General features: G+C 45.7%; 1 protein-coding gene across 1 annotated transcript; it reads left to right on the top strand.

Moving 5' to 3' along the window:
* Window positions 1–20,343, top strand: MS4A18 (membrane spanning 4-domains A18). The gene is made up of 7 exons (XM_054526178.1): window positions 1–75; window positions 4,594–5,076; window positions 8,866–8,979; window positions 12,306–12,362; window positions 14,225–14,320; window positions 16,364–16,477; window positions 18,985–20,343. The coding sequence occupies exons 2-7, from the start codon at window positions 4,606–4,608 to the stop codon at window positions 19,306–19,308; spliced, it is 1,176 nt and encodes a 391-aa protein (XP_054382153.1). The 5' UTR covers window positions 1–75; window positions 4,594–4,605; the 3' UTR covers window positions 19,309–20,343.
* The last annotated feature ends 545 nt before the right edge of the window (window positions 20,344–20,888 follow it).

The raw sequence follows: 20,888 nt of genomic DNA, 5'->3' as shown, positions 1-20,888 counted from the left end.
AGAATTTCTAGATCAGGCTGCAGAAACCCACAAAGCCTGAAGAAAGGGCATCCAAAGACTTCCCAGGAGCACAAGGTAAGACTTCTGTGAATTCTTCCGCGAGACTCTGACAGAGCCTGGATAGCACCAGCAGAGACGTGGACCTAGGCAATCCCTGGGAAGTGTCTCTTGGGAACCACAAGGAATCAGGGGTTCAGACATAGAGTAGTGCCCTCCAGCGAGACAGGCATGCAGCCACCCATCCTTGGAGGTGCTGGGAGGCTGGGAAGTAACTGAAGAGTCACAACAGGTTCTTAAATCGAGCTCTTGTCTCTGCATGGACACACAGCAATCTTAAGATAGAAGGCTGGAGACTCTGCTAGGCATTTTCTGGCTGCCCTGCTCCCTGAGCCCAGCTGTAGGCACACTGTGATCGGGTCTACTTAGGACCTCAATCTAGAACTGGTGGAATGGCTTCTGATGGAACCACTCTTTTTTTTTTTTTTTTTTTTTTTTTTTTTTTTGAGACGGAGTCTTGCTCTGTCGCCCAGGCTGGAGTGCAGTGGCGCAATCTCGGCTCGCTGCAAGTTCCGCCTTCCTGTTTCACGCCATTCTCCTGCCTCAGCCTCCGGAGTAGCTGGGACTACAGGCGCCCGCCACCACGCCTGGCTAATTTTTTGTGTTTTTAGTAGAGACGGGGTTTCACCGTGTTAACCAGCATGGTCTCGATCTCCTGACCTCGTGATCTGCCCGCCTTGGCCTCCCAAAGTGCTGGGATTACAGGCGGAACCACTCGCTTTGTTCCTGACATTTTCCTGACAGGAGGTAGAATCTCAGGGGTCCCAGGAACATCCCTCACAGGGCCCAACTGTTTGTGCCAATTGTCAGGTCTACGGTTGTATTGTTTTTCACACATTAAAGGAGTCCTCTGAAAAAAAGGAAGAGAGAAATGATTCATTTTTTAATATCATGAAGCAGAGTATAACATTTAGCACAGTATTCATTATGAAAATTGAAGGCAGGCAGACTTTCAATTCTTGTATTTCAAATCTCAACTTCAGCATTTCCTAGCTGTGTGACTATAGTCAAGGTACTTAACCTCTCTGAGCCTCAGAGAGTTTGTCCGAAAAAATGGTCATAACAATAATATATTGCTGGGGGAACTGCCTTATATCTACAGGATTATGAGGCATCAACATCCAAGGATGCTGTAGTTGTTATTCTAAACCACCCTCCTGGGAAATCTGTTATTCTTCAAGAAAGCAAGGAATATCAAGGTCTAAGGCAGAAGTGGCTCACACTGCCTGCACAGCCTCCATTCATGCAGCTGAACATTCTGCCATCCATATGTCACTGGTAGAACATTTCTTCTGGGAAATGAAAACATGGTGAAATGCAAATAGCGTTTCTTCTGGGAAGTGAAAACATGGTGAAATGCAAATAGCAATCAGAAAAAAATAAATTTGAGTCTCAGGTCTATTCCTGTGGGTTGCATAATTGTAGACAAGTTATTCCACTTTCAGAGCCTTGGTCTCCCTACTTTGCAAAGAGGCGGGTCGGATCAAAATGAGTGAGAAGACAGGGGTGAGTGCCTTAGCCATCAGGTGACAGACCAGTGACAGTTGTTTTTCCTGTGTTAGAGTAGCATGGAAAGGGGCCTCAGAGACCCGCTAGATTTTAAAATAAGGAAAAAGCTAGGAATTTCCTGAGGCTTGATATAACCAATATTTTGAACTGTTGGGATCCAAGGAAAGAGAAGTGAAACCACAGATAAGAAGCGTAGGGCATTTCTGCATGGAGGTGGTTCTCAAACTTCAGTAGCATGAGAATCACCTGGAGGGTGTGTTGAAACACAGGTGGCTGATCCTTGCCCCTGGATTTTCTGGTAGTTCTGGGGAGGGGACCAAGAATTTGACTTTCCAACAAGTTCCCAGTGATACTGATACTGCTAGTCCAGAGACCATAATTTGAGATCCTCTGCTATTAATACTAAATCAAATAGTTTGGGGTCAATTAGGGAAAATATTCAAAACAATGGCCCTTCTCTTTTTTAAGATTGAGGTAACACTTTTATTTTATTTTATTTTTACTCTAAGTTCTGGGATACGTGTGCAGAACGTGCAGGTTTCTTACATAGGTATACATGTGCCATGGTGGTTTGCTGCATCTATCAACCTGTCATCTAGGTTTTAAGCCCCACATGCATTAGGTATTTGTCCTAATGCTCTCCCTCCCCTTGCCCCCACCCTCTGACAGGCCCCAGTGTGTGATGTTCCCCTCCCTGTGTCCATCTGTTCTCATTGTTTAACTCCCACTTATGTTTGGTTTTCTGTTCCTGTGTTGGTTTGCTGAGAATGATGGTTTCCAGCTTCATCCACATCCCTGCAAAGGACATGAACTCATTCTTTTTTATGGCTGCATAGTATTCCATGGCGTATATGTGCCACGTTTTCTTTATCCAGTCTATTGTTGAGGGGCATTTGGGTTGGTTCCAAGACTTTGCTGAACAATGGCCCTTCTCTTATGGGTGGTCTCTACCTTTCAACAAAGAACAAATATTAACTGCTCCCTCTGTGCCAGGTTCTATGCTGGCAGTTTTCTCAATCTTCAAAACACCCTTTGGAGAAGGTGCCATTATTATGCACCTTTTGTAGATAAGAAACTGACAGCGTATGCAACTTGCTCAAGGTCGTGCAACTAATAAATGAAGGAACTGAGAAGTGGACTTAGGGCTGTCTGAGCTCTTAACCCTGATACTGTCTTGCTTTCAAGTTTATTTTATAGATGATTAATATTAAATAATGCCAATTCATCAGCTAGCACCAAACTCAAGATGATCATTGACAATTTGGAGTGTTTCTCTTACTCAGGATGCAGCTGGGACAGGGGGATCAATTTATACTTGTGATTTAGAGAGGACAGAAAGCCTCCTGAGGACATACTTCTGGGGTCCTGCACACATTATTTTGTGCCATAGGATTTGGTGTCTTGCCAGTAAGGACTGTATAATTTAAGTAAAGGGATAAGCCCACCAGCCACAACAATTAACAAGTAAAGTACACTAGTAACATTATCTCTCATCTGAATGGGATATCTTTGCATCTAATAATATCTTTAATGTTCCGAGGGCTACGTGCCTACCTCCTCCCATTGCATACTTGCTCACCAGCATCAAAAAATTAAGCAATTCTCTTAAGTCCAGCTTATCAGTCCTCATCAAATCAGGACAATAGCCCAGGTCTCCCCCCAGGTGATTCCCTTCTCAACTTTTTCTAACACTCAGGTTTCAGTAGAAACTGCAGGCTACTGAGGGATTGATCACTGTCATAATCTCTAGGACCCTGGACCATAATGGTTTAAACACAAGGAAAATGCAGCAAAATTTCTACCTGGTCCCAATCCCAACACCAACATGGACAAGACCCATGAAGAGAGTGAAAGGGATGATCATTCCCAGGCCACTTGGTCCATTGTTCCTCCTGGGATGTCAAGGGCACCCAAGAAGCCTGGGAAAGACAGTCTGTTTTTTTGCTCTGAAACCACTTAATGTTGAAAAATCATACACGAAATGCCTTAATTAAATTAAACCCATAAATGAGTTAACTAGTTATAGACTTCAAGGACAGAAGTACAGCTGGGGCAAATGAGAACCTAGAACCAAGAGTCAAAAGGACATCAAGGACCAAGGTAGTATCTGTGTGTATGTGTGTATGTATGTGTGTGTGTGTCTGTGTGTGTATCTGTGTGTGTGTGTCTGTGTGTCTGTGTCTATGTCTGTGTATCTGTCTTCCTCCCTCCTTCCCTCTCTCTGTGTGTATGTGTGTGTGTGTGTCTGTGTATCTGTCTTCCTCCCTCCTTCCCTCTCTGTGTATGTGTGTGTGTGTCTGTCTGTCTATGTCTGTGTCTTCCTCCCTCCTTCCCTCTCTCTGTGTGTGTGTGTGTCTGTCTGTCTGTCTGTCTGCGTATGTGTCTTCCTTTCTCCTTCCCTCTTGCTCTCTCTTTCTCTCCTTCCCCCTTCTCCTTTCCCTCTCTCTCTCCTTCTCTCCTCTTCTTTTATCTCTCCCTCCCCCAACACTTCTCAGCTTTATTCTCTTCACTCTGCTAACTGGTGTTCTCTGCTCCCCCTGCACACAACATACATGTGATCCCTCCAACTCTGCATAGCCTCCCATCCCACAGTAGTCCTTGGGTCCAATTCCAAATTCCCAGGAGAAAGAAGTTACCAGAGCATTTGGGGTCAGTTGTTCACCCCCATATCAATCAGCTGTTGCCAGGGCAGGGGGCAAGATGGGGAGGTAGCCCGTGCCCACTCAACAAACTCGAGGCATGCAGATTAAAATGCCAACTGCAGGGGGCTAAGCAAAGCCACCATCCAGACTGTGAACAAAAGGGCTACAAGGAGCTAAGTAGCCTCGGGAAACCTAGTCTTGCAAATCCAAACCTGTAAAAGGAAAATGGTGTGTTCTTGCCAAGAAAGGCAAGAAGTTTATTTTGTCTGGTACCATGCTAGGTGATTCTTATTTTAATGAAGATGAAACTAAAGATAAGAATGAGATAAGATGCATTATTCATTTTGTCAGAAGAGGGAAATGCACCTTCTTATGTGTTTTGCAGCAGTTGTACACCATGACCGAACAGGTGATTGGCGCCAACAGTGTACCTGGCATTATTGCCCCAGGTAATGTTCATGTCATCCAGCCCAGCTACCCTGTGGCCTCTGGAAGTCATCTGCAGCCTTCAGAGGTGACCACTTACCCAATGTCACCAAAAGTAATCCAGTGTGACACAGGAAGAGCAAACTTACAGAATCTACTTGTGGTGAACCAGAACTCAGTAGCAGGTGTACAGAGTCAACCTATTGGGTATCAGCGACAGTATCCAGCGGGAACAGCCAGTTTGCAGACTGTGCCTGGAGTGATCCAATACACACAGGGAATGACGAATCTCCAGACACAGCCTGGAGACCTTCAGAATCCTCTGAATGCTAACCCTGGGCTGACACACACCTCAAACTCATCCCAGTGGAACACGTCATTTGCATCATTTACTTCATTCAATCCCAAGAAATTCATAAATGAGGAGGTCAGAACATTAGGGGTGAGTGTGATTTCTCCTTTTCTCCAATTTGGGTCACTTCATAAGCCCTCGTATAGTGCTCTGGGATGAGGAAGGGAATGTGTTGAGAGGGTAAAGGGGAAATGGAGTGGGTGTGGGGGGTGGTTTCGGGAGGCTGGACCCAGTACAATCACCCAGATGCTGGACCCTCTCCCTTGTCTTCCTTCCACTCCCCAAGGAGACCCATGGTTTGGGGGAGGCTGAATAATCAGTGAACTTCCCCACCTCACCCAGCTATCTATCAGGGGCACAGGTCAGCAACAGTTCCACTAAAAAGACCACTGAGCGGGGAGTCAGGCAATCCAGGTCTCAGGCCAGCTAGATTTGCTGAGTGGCCTTGCAGACATCTCTTCCTCACTCTGGGCCTCCATTTCCTCATCTTTAGAATAAGAAGATTCAGCTTTCTTAAATTCCTTCCAGCTCCAAGGTTTTGTGATTTCCTCTTCAATCAAGGGGGCCCCTGCCTCTTTCCTGCCTCCTCCAGTTTCATTTAGCACCTTGCAAAGCTCAATTCAATTCTGTTTTTGAGGCAGAAGCCAGATCCCACTGGATGCCCAGCCAACTCCTAGTATGGAGACTGGCATGTCACAGATGCCCATACTCTATGCACTCATCCATTCAACACGGCAGGTGCCCTGCAAGGAGCTGGGGACTCAGAGATAACCAAGACATCATCCATGAAGACGAAGGAGGGTCTTTGTTCGAGGCGGCTGTCGTAATTACAATACCTTCTGGCAACTGCCGTGAGACATGCATAAGTTATTGTGGCTGCCCAAAGTGCAAATTGTCTGGCTTCTTTGAGAAGTTACAAACTGCCTCCTGGAGGCAGGAAGACAAGGACAGGTGCAGGAAGGGGACCCATTCCTCCTTATTTAATCCTGGGTAGACAAGTAGATTGTACCAGGAACATGGCGTTGTTTGCCTCCCAAACAAATCAAAATCAAATCCTGAACTAAATTCTATAAAACAGCAATCAGGAATAGAAATCCTGGTCAGGCCGGGCACGGTGGCTCACGCCTGTAATCCCAGCACTTTGGGAGGCCAAGGCAGGCAGATCACAAGGTCAGGAGATGGAGACCATCCTGGCTAACATGGTGAAACCCTGTCTCTACTAAAAATACAAAAAATTAGCCAGGTGTGGTGGCAGGTGCCTGTAGTCCCAGCTACTCAGGAGGCTGAGGCAGGAGAATGGCGTGAACCCGGGGGGCGGAGCTTGCAGTGAGCCAAGATAGCGCCACTGCACTCCAGCCTGGGCTACAGAGCTAGACTCCATCTCAAAAAAAAAAAAAAAGAAATCCTGGTCATGAGCATCAAGTGAGATTATAAATGTGTGTGGAAATCCTCCAAAAGGTAAAGCTAGTCTATGATATTGCGTAGTAATTATCATCTTGTATTACAATGACTATCCTTATTATTAATTAATACTGGGTAAAGGCCTTGTTAACTTTGGCTCCCAATTGTTCTAAGATATTTTGGAAGGATTTCAAAATTTGTCAAAACAGAATTAAGTCAGAGCAAATGTCTGGGGAACCTGGCCAAACAAAATGAAAAGCCAAAAAGCCAAAACTGTAGACTATCTTTAATCAATTACAATTTTGTTTTGGGAAGGAAACTATGAGTGCCTCTTAGCCCTTTTCCCGACTGCCCCAAGAATATTCGCCAGCAGAACTTGCAGCTGCAGTATTTAGCCTGAGATAACTTTGCCAATATCTCCCTTTTATTATAACTTTCGCATTGCTCTAGCATATCGACCTTGGAAACAAGAGACGTCATTCTATTTATAGCGTTCTGTTTTTAGTAGTAGTATTCCCATTTACAAAATACAGTAATTCTCGATTGCTAAAAATGTCAAATCCTAGAAAACGTAGCATTTCTACGCATGGTGTTAACATTGTTCTCGAACAGTTGTTGGCCGAAGATTCATTTGATGAATCCAATGTTTCCAAAGTAGACAATTCTGATGTTAGTTCTGTTTAGAAATCACTCGAAAACCCGTTTTTATCATTTATTTTCACACTGAAAATCAGCCAGATTTGCTTCAGCCTCAAGAGTGTGTTTAAGTAAAATTAAATGAGTGCTGGCAGCCAGTGGCACTATTTTTTTTCTAAACGGGAAAGGGGTTCATTAATATACTGATAAAGTGGGCCTGTAGATAGACCCAAGCATGTCGTATTAGAAAGGGATGTTCATATGAAACCCAGGTCTGTCACCAATTCATAGACTCATGGACCAGAAGGGCAGAAAGTGGCTGCTCTACGCTGGTCATTTGATCCCTGAGGAAACTGAGGCCCAGAGAAGCCAGTGGTAAACGCTGTCGGAGCCCCAAATGAGAGGGCATTCATCCTGGATGGGGGGTCAGAAAAAGAATCTCTCTGATCCTTAAGGGAAGGATAGGATTTCAGTAAGAGGAGAGTAAAGCAAGCAGATTTCAGACAGTGGCAACAGTGGAGGAAAAGCAGGGAGGAAGGGGAAAAACACAGGAATTGCAGGGGACAGAGGATCTCCCCATGTGTACGTTGCCGAGGGGAACTGTGGGGACGTCATAGGGGAGGCCACAAAGAGAATATCGGTACCGGGAAGATGAATGGAATCAGCAGAGGGCATTGAAATACTTACTGCATTCAGGCCAGGCGCGGTGGCTCACGCCTGTAATCCCAGCACTTTAGGAGGCCGAGGCGGGCAGATCACGAGGTCAGGAGATCGAGACCATCCTGGCTAACATGGTGAAACCCCGTCTCTACTAAAAATATTTAAAAAAATTGGCTGGGCGGGGTGGTCGGCACATGTAGTCCCAGCTACTCGGGAGGCTGAGGCAGGAGAATCGCGTGAACCCGGGAGGCACAGCTTGCAGTGAGCCAAGATCACGACATTGCACTCCAGCCTGGGCAACAGGGCAAGACTCCGTCTCAAAAAAAAAAAAAAAAAAAAAGAAAAAGAAACACCTACTGCATGCTAGGAACTGGGCTACAAGTTTCATAGGCACTTTTAATCTCTACCACAGCCCTGAAAGCTGGATACTGTTACCCCCATCTTGCAAATATGTAGCCTCTCAAACATGCTCTTGAGGCTGAAGCAAATCTGGCTGATTTTCAGAATGAAAATAAAATATCTTTTCATATATTTTATTTCAATATATATGAAATAAAATTTATTTCATATATATTTCAATATATTCTTTGAGTTATTTCTAAACAGAAGTAACATCGAATGGTCTGAATCATCAGAATCATCTATTTTGGAAAAATCGGATTCATCACATGAATTCTGGCCAACAACTGTTCGAGAACGATGTTTAACATCACGCGTAGGAATGCTACTTTTTCTAGGATTTGACATTTTTGGTTTCCCTGCAAATAAGGAAAACCTGAAGCAGAGAAGATATTTGCTGGAGACCACACAGCCGGCTAGTGCTGCAGCCAGGACAGGAGCCCAGGTGTTTTTCAGCCACAACCCAGGCTCGGCCCGGGTCTCTGCACACTTGTACGCTCAGTCTAAAGGGAACACATTTCTTGCTCTGTTATAGGCCATCTTACCTTTCCTTTATGCCTGTGATTCTCAGCCTGAATACAAATTCGCATCACCCGTGAAGTTTTTAAAAAACACCCAGGCATGGACCCCACCCTCAAAGATTTGTATCCAGTTGGTCTGGGATGAGCCCTAACACCAGTCACACCTGGGGTGATTCTGGGGCACAGCCAGGGTGCAAAGCACAGCTCCACAGCCCACAGGCCCCGAGTTCTGCTCTCTCACAGTGACTTGTTCTCCCTGCAGGCCATCCAGATCCTCAACGGCCTGACGCACATTTTCTCTGCAATTAACCCTGTGCTGTATCACTATTCTTCTGTGACCTGGTTAACAGGGTACCCGCTCTGGGGAGGATTATCCGTGAGTACAAGGCCATATGGTCTCCTTCCTGGGTCACCAGACTGGGACAAGAAGGAAGTGGAAGAAGAAGGAGCATGGAATCCCATTCCCAGCAATGTGACTCTGTAGACTAGAGCCAGCCTCCAACTTGCAGATACAGCAAAGGGTTGTATCAACTCCCTGCCCCAGCAACACTCCCTCCCACCACCACCCTCCCCATCTCCCATACCCCACACCCAGCCTCTAGGGAACTATTGGCTACAAACACTCATTATCATGTTCTTTACCTCTTCCACCCTCTCTGAGTTCTCTTTTATGAGATATTTATCTGATAAGGCCAGGCAGGGTGGCTCACGCAGGTAATCCCAGCACTTTGGGAGGCCGAGGTAGGTAAATCACTTGGGGTCAGGAGTTTGAGACCAGCCTGGGCAACATGGCAAGACCCTCCCCCATCTCTACAAAAATACAAAAAATTAGCTGGGTGTGGTGGTGTGCGCTTGTAGTCCCAGCTACTTGGGATGCTGAGGTGGGAGGACCACCTGAGCCCAGAAGGTGGAGGCTTCAGTGAGCCATGATCGCACCACTGCACTCCAGCCTAGGTAACAGAGTGAGAGCCTGTCTCGAAGGAAAAAAAAGAAATATCTCATATGTAACTCAGAGTACGTAAAGTTGTGTGCTGTAGACAGCATCTACCTACCATACCAGTTATGGGTGCCGACCACAAAATTTCCAGGAATTATGTAAAATGATTGTCAAACCATTTGGTAGCAGGAAGTTGGCCATGTTGGGTATACATACGACATGGAAATCAACACGTGCTCCAAATCAGGGCCCTTCCCTGCACTGCTGCCACCTCATAAGGCAGATGTTAATCATTTACCAGCAGGCCATTCAGTGTATTTCATCTTGCAGAGCTTAAATAATATTAATAAATTGAACACCCATGTGTACGATTCCACTTAGATGAGGTCTAGGGTAGTCAAATTCATAAAGATAGAAAAAGCAGCATGGTGATTGCCAGGGGCCGGGGTAAGGGGGTAATGGGGAGTTAGTGTTTTATGGGGACAGAGTTTCAATTTGGGATGATAAAAGGAGATCTTGGGGTGGTGGTTGCACAGCAATATGAATTTTCTTTTCTTTTCTTTTTTTTATTTTTTTGAGGTGGAGTCTCACTCTGTTGCCCAGGCTGGAGTGCAGTAGTGCCATCTCAGCTCACTGCAACCTCTGCCTCCTGGGTTCAAGAAATTCTCCTTGTCGGCCTCCCGAGTAGCTAGGATTACAGCCATGCGCCACCATGCCCAGCTAATTTTTTGTATTTTTAGTAGAGACGGGGTTTTGCCATGTTGGCCAGCCTGGTCTCGAACTCCTGACCTCAGGTGATCTGCCTACCTTGGCTTCCTAAAGCGCTGGGATTACAGGCATGAGCCATCCCACCCAGCCTAACGATATGAATTTTCTTGGTGCTAGTAAACCAAACACTTGAAGGGGTTTGAATGGTATGTTTTAAGTTGTGTGTATTTTACCACGATTAAAAATAATAAATTAAAGTTTTAAAAAATGAACACCTACGTGTCTACCACCTAACTTAAAAAACAAAGTATCACCCGTGGTTTTTAAATTTTTAAATCCCTATGAGTATCCCCTCTATGCCCTGAGACGTAACCACTATTTTCAATTTAATGTTTTTCATTTTTTTTTTTTTTTTTTTTTTGAGACGGAGTCTCGCTCTGTCGCCCAGGCTGGAGTGCAGTGGTGCGATCTTGGCTCACTGCAAGCTCTGCCTCCCGGGTTCACGCCATTCTCCTGCCTCAGCCTCTGGAGTAGCTGGGACTACAGGCGCCTGCCACCGCACCTGGCTAATTTTTTTTTTTTTTGTATTTTTAGTAAAGATGGGGTTTCACCGTGGTCTCGATCTCCTGACCTCGTGATCCACCCGCCTCGGCTTCCCAAAGTGCTGGGATTACAAGCGTGAGCCACCGCACCCAGCCAATTTAATGTGTTTCATTCCCTTGCTTTTTTTTTTTTTTTTTTTTGAGACGGAGTCACTCTGTCACCCAGGCTGAGACACAGTGGCACAATCTTGGCTCACTGCAACCTCTGCCTCCTAGGTTCAAGCGATTGTCCTGCCTCAGCCTCCTGAGTAACTGGGATTACAGGCGTGCGCCACCACTCCCAGCTAATTTTTGTATTTTCAGTAGAGACAGGATTTCACCATGTTAGCCAGGCTGGTCTTGAACTCCTGGTCTCATGATCCGCCCACCTCGGCCTCCCAAAGTGCTGGGATTACAGGCGTGAGCCACCACATCTAGCCTCCCTTGCTTTTCTTTATGGTCCGATCATATTTACCTATATGCCTAAGCAACGAGTGGCTTGGCTTTGCATGTTTACAAACGCATATACATGGAATAATCCTGTATCTGCATGCAGCTGGCTCTTTTCCCCCACTGGGCATTTTGTTTGGGAAGAAGTGAGTTCCTTTGAGGGGTAGCTTCAAGAGAGCTAGCAAAACCCCTGAGTGCCCCTATTCTCCCCCATCAATAATCCCACCCTTGTTCTCTCCCTTGAACTGCATGACCCACTTGTACATAGAGAGGGCTGGAATCATTATCTATGCCCATTTGCCAGATGAGGAGACTGAAGCTCAAGATCTTCCTCTAGCACTTTCTGGCTATGAGGATGACACCACCACATCCTCATAGCCAGAAAGTGCTGGAGGAACGTCCTGAGCCCAGGCCCCTTCAGTTCAGGGCTCTCATAACTGAACAGAGCTCTTACTGCTTCTGATGCTCATGTTTCCATCACCTGCCTAGCAGCATCAAGTGCTAAAGAGGACCCTCCAGCTGGGTCCAGGACCACAGCAGATGAGGCCACAGCCCAGGTCTCCTATCTCCCAGCCCCAAGGCTCCACCCACCACACTACTCAACCCCTAGTTTTCCAAGATCACAGTCGATGATAGGGCAGCATGAGGCCAAATGAGCAATTAATGCATTTGGGCGATGATATGTCCAGACAATGGACTCAAGGAGAATCAGTCAAAAAATAATAATAATGAGATTTACAGCATCCTGGGACAAAATTCAGGTTTCCTAAAAACCTAAAAACCTGAAAGGAAGGTGTTAGCCTAGACCCACAGGAGTTTGAGTATCATGGTATTTAGTATATTTGGTGCCTAACCATTGGGATAGTAAAAATGTTGGGAGGAAATAAACGGATTTGCACATTTTGTGAAACAAGGTGCATAGAACATAAAGATTGAGAAATGCGTCCCTGAGTGGACAGCTGACTTTTTTAACATGCTGCACATTTGGTCATTCTTCTTTTTTTTTTTTTTTTTTTGTCTGCGTAGTATATTGTATCTGGATCCCTTTCAGTATGGGCTGCAAAGGACCCCAGTCCTTGTGTGGTAAGTCACAGTGCTGTCTTTGATGATCCTTGAATGTTAGAATTTGACTCTCTACCAAACATGAAAAAAGGAGACTCACAGTAGTGGTGTGGCCTGGCCCTGGCCCTGAGTACAGTGCATTTCCATACCTTATTCCAGTCAATCCCCATCACTCTGTGAAGCTGTATTATCCCCATTTTTCAGAGGAGAAAATTGAGGAGCAGAGAGCTCAGGTGGCTTGCCTAAGATCACACAGTGAGTACATGGCAGAGCTGGGATTTGACCCCAGAGCCCTCTGATTCCGAAGCTGTTCTTTTTTAACTATTGCGTTTTACTATTCAAAAACTTAGCTCTTCAGGAAACTCATGAGTATTTACACGCAGCGCCTTATGGGTGCTCTGAAGTAAGCAGAAAGCCAGGCCTGAGCCAAACGAAAATGTGTGTGCATTTCGGCCATCTCTTTAAGATATTTTCCACCATCCTCTGTGTGGACCTAGAAAAGTGACAGCAATGCCTGCCTTGAACAATTTAAAGTCCCAACCAGAGCACAGGGCCCAGAATTCCCTTGCACCTCTGGGGCATTTATTCTCTGTCTCAGCAACCAGCAAAGTATTTGGTCATGTTTTCATTTTTGTTGCAGCCTCTGAGAAGCTTAGGGATAAATTTAGAGCCCCACAATGGCCCTTCTCTCATCTCCTTCCTTCTCAGGTCCTCCTTCCCCTCTCCACTTTCTCGGCATGGCTTGTCATCTTTCTTCTGCCTTTTGATGGGAAAGCAGTAGGTCAGCTAGGGGCTGGGTGTCTAACGGAGGGTTTCCCAATTACCAATCTCCAGTCTACAAGGTAAACTCCTGTGGCCCTACAGTCTGCCTTGCTTCACCCCCTTTAGGAAGAGCAGAGACCTCCAGACACCCCAGCATCAGCCAAGCTCACACCGCCTGTTCATATCCCAACAGGACTGGGAAGTTCCTTATCCCCTGGGAAGTCAAATGCTCTCCCTAAGGTGTCTGCTGACTCGTGGGGGTCTCCTAGTCCTCTCTTGCTCTGACATCTGACTTTCTATTGAAATGTCAACTTCCATTTCTACTTTATACATCTTACAGCTGTCCTGGCCTCAGCCCAAATGTAGAACATGGTCCCTTTCTCTTTCACCTTTCTCTCTTCATCCGCATAACCCTCTTAAAGGGAAGCAGCTTGAGTAGGGGATGGATAATGAATAATTAGAGGATTTCAGCCTCTCAACACTGAGCAGCAGACCCCTCAAAGTTGAATGTGAGACTTTCTGGTTCTGAAAACCTTCCCCAGCCAATCCTGCCAGCATGCTGGCCCCAGCCTTCCACCACAGGGACCAAGTCTCCCCAACTCCCTTCCCTCAATTCAAGCTTGGGATCTCTGCTCACTTCTTCTGCAGAGCAGTTGTGCATCTTTGCCTTATCTCTTTCTGAATCTCTTTGCCTACTGTCTGCTGCTTTGCAAGAAATTTTCCCAAACAAATCCCGTCCCTGCCATAGAAGGATGCTGCACATTGATTAACGAAGGATTTTGAGCGAAGGTTTGGAGGAAAGAAAGGATCAGGTAAAACAACTAACAGGTACTAGGCTTAATACCTGGGTGATGAAATAATCCCTACAACAAACCCCCATGCCACAAGTTTACCCATGAAACAAACCTGGACTTGTACCCATGAACTTAAAATAAAAGTTTTTAAAAAAAGCAATGATTTTTCTCACCTCACTATCGCTAAAATAAATGCTTCTCCACCCTGCCTGGCCATCTCTTTTCTGCCCTGCCTTCTCTTTTCTCTGACTTCCCAAGAGTCCCCACAAGCTGGGCCTCAGACTCTTCAGACTCGGCTCCCTCTCTCCTCTCCCTCCTCTCCTGCAGGTGAACAGCAGCCTCAGCTTGAACATCATCAGCGCACTCTTCGCCTTTGCCGGGATCTTCATTATCCTTACAGATCTGATCCTTTACCATGTGACGGTGAGCATTTGACTGCCAGGGCCCCATGCTGCCAAAGGACCAGGAGGGCTTCTGAGGTTGCCTCCAGAGCAGAATGGAATTGCCCCAGAATTCCATCCTAGTATGACAACCACTACATCCATAAGCTATTTAACCCTCACCAAAACCCTGTGCCCTCTGAGGTAGCCATGATAAACTCCATTTCACAGTGAGGACACTGAGACTCAGAGAGGTATAGCCACTTGACTCCTCCTCATATCTATCCTATTCTCTACTTGGAGGTAGCAGGTGACCAGGTAAGCAGCCTAGGTGGCTGCCACACTCAGACTCCTAAGATCACCTGCCCCTAGGGGTGTCTCGAGGGATAGCTTTTCACACAAACAGGAGGTGCTGATGCTAGTTCTGGTCTTTTGGTGCGGGGACCTCCAGATGCAGATGCAAAGAGAAGGAAGGATTCAGGTGCAAATCGTGTATTTCAGAGGTTATTCTAGGAAATCTCGCTAGAGGAGGGAAGAAGTAAGACAAACAAGGAGAGGAAGCTGCACTATAAACATATTATCCGGCAAGGACCCCTGGAGATGGACCTGCCGGGGCCCTGGTAGCCAGGGAATGATATGCGCCTTAGCTACACCCTGTCCTGGAGTGAGGGTGTATTTATCCACCAACTCCCCTCAATCATTGATCAAAAACTGCCCCTGAGGGTCATCAATTCCCTAGTGCTTCCAGTCTGCCATGCTCATGGGCAAAGGAGTTTCTTGTGGCCAAAGGAAGCCCTCAAGTGAAGCCATGCAAATGAAAGTCAGGCAGCAGGCATGGAAATATGGGAAGGACATCAATAACATTGACACAGTACTTGAGGAGGCCTCAAGAACAAGATCTACAGTAGCTAGTTCCACAGCTGGCTGCAATCTGATCCTCTCTCGGGACTAACCAAATGGGCAAGGGAAGGCTGGCAGGACACAGGGTCTTAAACCAGACGTGTCTACAGGGGTGAGGGCAGTTCCTAAGGGGAGAGTTCCCTGAAGGCCCCAGGAAGAAGCCTGATGCACAGGGTGTAACTTGGTATCTAGGGGATGTGGCAGCAAGGTGCTGGCCTCTGGAGTCCAACAGGATGCAACAGGATGTCCCAACAAGGGAGTGGATTGTGGTCATGCGGAACCAAGAGCACAACAGCTACAAATCCTAAAGGTGGTCATTTGGCAATCAGGACCTCTGTCATCAAGGAGCATGCTAGTGCAGTGTAGCACAATGGCACTGGATTCCAACAGGCATTCCAAGCCCTGGGCTCCCCACCCTCTGCTCCAGAGAAAGAGTGTGTAAGGATGAAAGGAGCTCAGTGATCCCTCCCACCCTACTGTGGGCAGGGACCAGGCCCAGAGCACACTGAGCTCTCTGGGGCCCCTTCTATCCTGCCTTAGTTTCTGTCTTGACAGAATCCCTTGAAGCTCTGAGGTCCCATCCCAACCTGTCAAGGGCAGTATGAGGCAGGGATACTGGAAGACGGCTGAGAAAGCCAGGAGCCAGACAGAGCTAATAACCCTGACCAAGCTGGTGTCTATCCCCTGGCCCCAGGCAAGGAGCCCAGACCCTCATACAGGGTTTCCTAGCCAGTGCACTTGTTGAAATGTCTCAGTTTGGGTTCCTCCCAGGAGCAGAATTTGAGACAAGTAGTTTATCTGGGAGAGGAAGCAAACACCAACCTAAGGGGTAAGAGAGCTGGGGTATTTATACACCAGACGCTGACAGTCATGGAGAGAGGGCTATTCTCAAGAGGCACTCATTTCCTGGAACTTTGAGCCTGTGCAAACAGCAAAGTAGGCTCCAGAGGGCAGAGAGAGCCCTGAGGCAAAGGAATGCAGGTGCTGGCAGTTGGAAGTCAGGCCAGTGACTAAGAGGGTAAGGCAAGGGCATATAAAATGGGTGACCCAAGCATCTGCTCCAAAGGGCCACATGCAGAGAGGGTCTCAGGCCTTCCAGGTGAGGTGTGTGGCACTTCAAATGTGGACTGTCACCTAGGCCATTAACCTGAAGGACTAAATGCCTTCCATTTCTCTTTGCCTTTAGACATATACAAAGGCAGTTTCTGGCAGTCTTCTCCCCTTTGCCCTCCTGGAGTTCATCCTCACTTGTGTGGTCTCACATTTTGGGTGCCAGGCTACCTGCTGCAGACAATTTGAGGTAAGCATTGGACTCTGTTCCAGGAATCAGAGCATGCTCTGGAGTTGGGCTTGGGCTATAGCAAGAGGTAACCAGAGATCTGGAGAAATGAGGCCTAAGAGAGGGTGTATAACTTAAGTTTTGCTGCATAGTTACCTACCCCAGAACTTAGTGACTTGCGGTTATTTAGCTCTTTATTCTGTGCATCATCAGCTTGGGCTATGATCAGTAGGCAGCTCTTCTGTTGGCCTCAGATGAACTCACACTTGTATCTTAGCTTGGGGATGGTTGGTCTCCAGGGATCTTTGTGAAATAGCTCACTTCTGCTCATGTTATCTCATCCTCCAGTACGCTCACCTGAGCTTCTTCATGGGGAGCTGGGTTCCAAGAGTAGCAAGACACAGCAAGCTCCCACAGGCAAGCACTTTAAGTCCCTGCTTGCATCACATTTGCTAATGTCCCACTGGTCACAGTCAGTCACATGGCCGAACCCAGATTCCACGAGTGGAGCAACAGCTCTACCTCTTGATAAGAGGAGCTACAAAGTCACCCAGCAAAGGTTAATGAATATAAGGATTTGTAACCTACAACAAATTGCAGTCTACAACACTCTTTCCTCTGGCCACAAATTACTCACAGCTGTCCAAGATGCAAAGTATGCTCAACCCATATTTTGGATGCCCATACGTCCCATCTAATCATGGCATCAGGCTTGAAGTCTAGGATCCAAATCAGATCTAGATGTGACTGAGGATTTGGGTGTATCACTCTTCTTGATCTAGAAACCATGAACTAAAAGCAAGTTCTGTCCCCATATATCCAACATACTTTAGTGAAAGAAAAATAGGATAAATAGAATTCTGTTATTTCCCCATTCAATAAAGGAAACAACAGAAGCACAAGATTGTCACTGCTCCATAATAATTCTGAAATCCTATGGGGCACGTATTGTCCTACCCTGGGGGCAGAGAATGTTTCTTGATTAGGAGTCAATTTGACTCTCTGGAAGACTCTGCCCATGCCATTGTTTTCTATTGCTTCCTGAGAGGAGCTTTCTAATCTATTGTTTTCCAGGACCTTGACTCCACCCTCCAGACTCTTGGCTCTACCCTCAGAAACATGTTTTCTGTTTTCATAAGAAAAGGCCTATATTTTCCACCTTGCTTTCTCAATCTTCTTCCCATATTAAGAGTGAGCCCCAAAGGTCTTTTTGCAGTTTGAGCAATTTCAGTCGGATTTGGTCCAAGTTGGTAATCCTGTTACTAATACAATTCCCTTAAAAACTCCAAGGGTGTTTTATGTATCAGATTATGGCTTTCACCATCTGATAAGAGCCACACCTAAGACTGTGTTTTGGACACACTTCTCTCTCTAAATCTACCAATGTCTATTTTGGGATTAGGCTTCTGTGAGACCAATACCTTTAGATTCTTAGAAGCATTTCTGTCTAGCTGAAAGGGTCTAATAAGCACTGATTAAGCCTTTCAAAAGTCTTAACAAAGGGCTGTGTAGACACATCCTTGTTTGATCTTTGTTCTTTGGCCTAGTTTTACTTTGAATGTTATTTATCCATTGAGGACCTTGGAAATTAGAGACAATCTTGTTTTCTAACTCTTCAAGTCCTGGGCTCTCTATTTTGCCTCTAAATACTGCTTGCAAACTAAATCATTCCTTCTTTATCCTCTCACTTTCTCACAGCACTTTACCATATGCAACCAGAAGCACCCAAATGACATTTTCATTATTCTGCCTGATGATCTCCTTAGCCAAATCCAAAAGTTATTAGATGCATATTTTTGTCTTCTAAAGTACAACAGCACTCCACCACTACATAACATGGGAAATCATTTCTCCAGTCTGCTGTGGCAGTTTCCTCTCCCATTTTCCAGATTCCTCCAGCAGTGAGATCACCACTTTTCCAGCCTTTGCTAGAGGCTTACTCACAGCTTCTCCAGCCCCACCTGCCACCTAGTCCCAAACCCAATGCATGTGTTGGATTATTGTTATCTTACTTCTAGCTACCAATTTCTACGTCAATTAGCTTTTGCCCCATATCGAACAACCCCAAAACTTAATAGCTTACTCAACAACCACTTATTTAGCTCCTGATTTCCTGGGTCTGCTGGGCAGTTCTTCTGACCTCTGCTGGGCTTGCCATGAGTCTGCAGTCAGTGAGTTGCCTGGTGGCTGGATAATATTGGGCAGTCCCACATGGGTGTCTGGCTCTTTGCAAGCTGGCAATCAACAGGGACAACTGGGCCACTTGTCTCGCATTATCCAGCAGGCAGCCCAGTCTTTATGTTCAGTGTTCCAAAGAGCAACAAGAGAAAGCAAGCTCCAATGGGCAGACACTGTACAGATCCCATTTACTGTTGCTCCCTTGGCCAAAGAAAGTCACATGACCAAGCCCAGCATCAGGGAGAGAGGGTCTACCTAAGGGTATGGAAACAGGAGGAAGAAAAAATTTATGGCCATTGTTGTTGTTTACTACAGAAGAAGATGATGACCACATGTCCTTTGTCTTTCAGAATGTGACAGTGATTCCAACCGTATTCAGTTTCAACCCAGCCAATACCACCACCAGCCCTGTGAACGCTACCACTGGTCCTGTCAATGCTACCACCGGCCCTGTCAGTGCTACCAATGGTCCTGTCAATACTACCATTCACCCTGTCAACACCACCACCAGCCCTGTCAATATTACCACTGGTCCTGTCAATGCTAACATTGGCCCTGTCAATGTGACAACTGGCCCCGTTAACACTACCACTGCCCCTGCCAAAGCTACCACCAGTTATGTCAATGCTATCCATACCAGCAATGTACCCCCGAACCCTCATACCAAGAAATAGCTGATTTGCGCAGAGATAGATGACATGGGATGCCTGTCTCAATGACAAGGGGATACACTGTAGCAGTATCTTTCCTTCTCCCTGAAACTTCCATGACCATGACCCTAGCCTTGTTGCCAGACTGAAATGAACAAGCATTTTCTCTCCTCTTCACTCCTAAGCTTCATTTTTGTTTGTTATTGATGTCTTTTTTTTTCATTCATAAATAATTTTCCTTTGGCTCTCAGTATCTTTTAACCTTGGCAAAGTGCAGGGTGCATTTTGGTTCCGTGGTTCCTGATGTATGCTCACTGTTGAAAAACCGGTTCTAAATCGGTGCCTCAGCCATGGAATTCTTGTAGGTCCAACTTCTTCCCAGTCCCCAGCTCTAACTCTAACACGGTTCTCCCCCACAGAGGAGGGGGAGCAATGTGGAGTGTGTTCAGTATTCCCAGGTGTAGGAGGAGGAAAATCTTTGTGACCTAGAGTTAGGTGAAGAGTTTTTAAACAAGACACCAAAAATACAATTCACAAAAGGAAAAAAATCAATAAGTTGGACTTAGAATTAAAAACAGTTGCTCTGTGAAAGATCTTGGTAAGATAAAAAGTCACAGGCTGGAAGAAAATATTTGCAAATCATATATCTGACAAAGGACATGTTTCCACAATATATAAAGAACTCTCTAAACTCAACAATATAAAAAAAAATCTAATCACAAAATGGACAAAAGGTTTGAACAGAGGCTCTAACAAAGAGAATATAGGGTTGCAAATAAGCGTATGAAAAGATGTTCAATGTTATTAGCCGTTAAGTATAATGAAATAACACTACACACCTATTAGAATGGCTGAAATTAAAGATACTGATAATACCAAGTGCTGGTGAAAACAGAGCAACTGGAGGTCTCAGATGTTGTTAGGATGTAAATGGCACTGCTACTCTGGAAAACAACCTGGCTGATTATTATAAAGCAAAGTATACACTTACCATATGACTCAGCAATCTTGCTCCTGGGTATTTATCCTAGAGAAAATAAAACTTACTTCCACACGAAATGCAAATAGCAGCTTTATTTGTAATGAACAAAAACTGGAAACAACCTGAGTGTTCTTCACTGGGTAAATAATGGAAAAGCAAACTGTGCTACATCCATACAACAGAATACTTCTCAGCAGTAAAAAGGAACAAGCTATTGATGGCTGTGGAGGAAGCAAAACTTTACCTCTACCTATCTTCATTTTTGTTTGTTATTGATGTCTTTTTTTTTCATTCATAATAATTTTCCTTTGGCTCTCAGTATCTTTTAACCTGGCAAAGGGCAGGGTGCATTTTTGTTCCATGGTCCCTAATGTGTGTTCACTGTTGAAAAACCAGTTCTAAGCCAGTTCTAAATCAAGCCAAAATAGGTTTTCAGCTGAGGCTGTTTAACAAAAAGACAGGTTCACAAGAGAAAAGCAGTTTAATTAGCCCATACAGCACACATCACCTGGGAAAAACCTCAAGGAGAAGTAACTCAGGGCAGTGGCTTAGACTCTGCTTACATAGCATCTTCCCCAAAGAACAATGGATTTGTAGAGAAATGACAGGACAAAGGAAAGCA

Source organism: Pongo abelii, chromosome 9 (assembly GCF_028885655.2).
Source record: "Pongo abelii isolate AG06213 chromosome 9, NHGRI_mPonAbe1-v2.0_pri, whole genome shotgun sequence".
Taxonomy (NCBI): Eukaryota; Metazoa; Chordata; class Mammalia; order Primates; family Hominidae; genus Pongo; species Pongo abelii.
The sequence above is the reverse complement of the archived record's forward strand: the minus strand, read 5'-3'. Positions and strand labels throughout refer to the sequence as shown.

Excerpts from the sequence above, each read along its gene's own strand:
- MS4A18 (XM_054526178.1), top strand. The coding sequence starts at position 4,606 with ATGACCGAACAGGTGATTGGCGCCAACAGTGTACCTGGCATTATTGCC. Across the intron at positions 8,980-12,305 it reads CGCTCTGGGGAGGATTATCC|TATATTGTATCTGGATCCCT; the intron begins GTGAGTACAAGG and ends TTGTCTGCGTAG. Across the intron at positions 12,363-14,224 it reads AGGACCCCAGTCCTTGTGTG|GTGAACAGCAGCCTCAGCTT; the intron begins GTAAGTCACAGT and ends CCTCTCCTGCAG.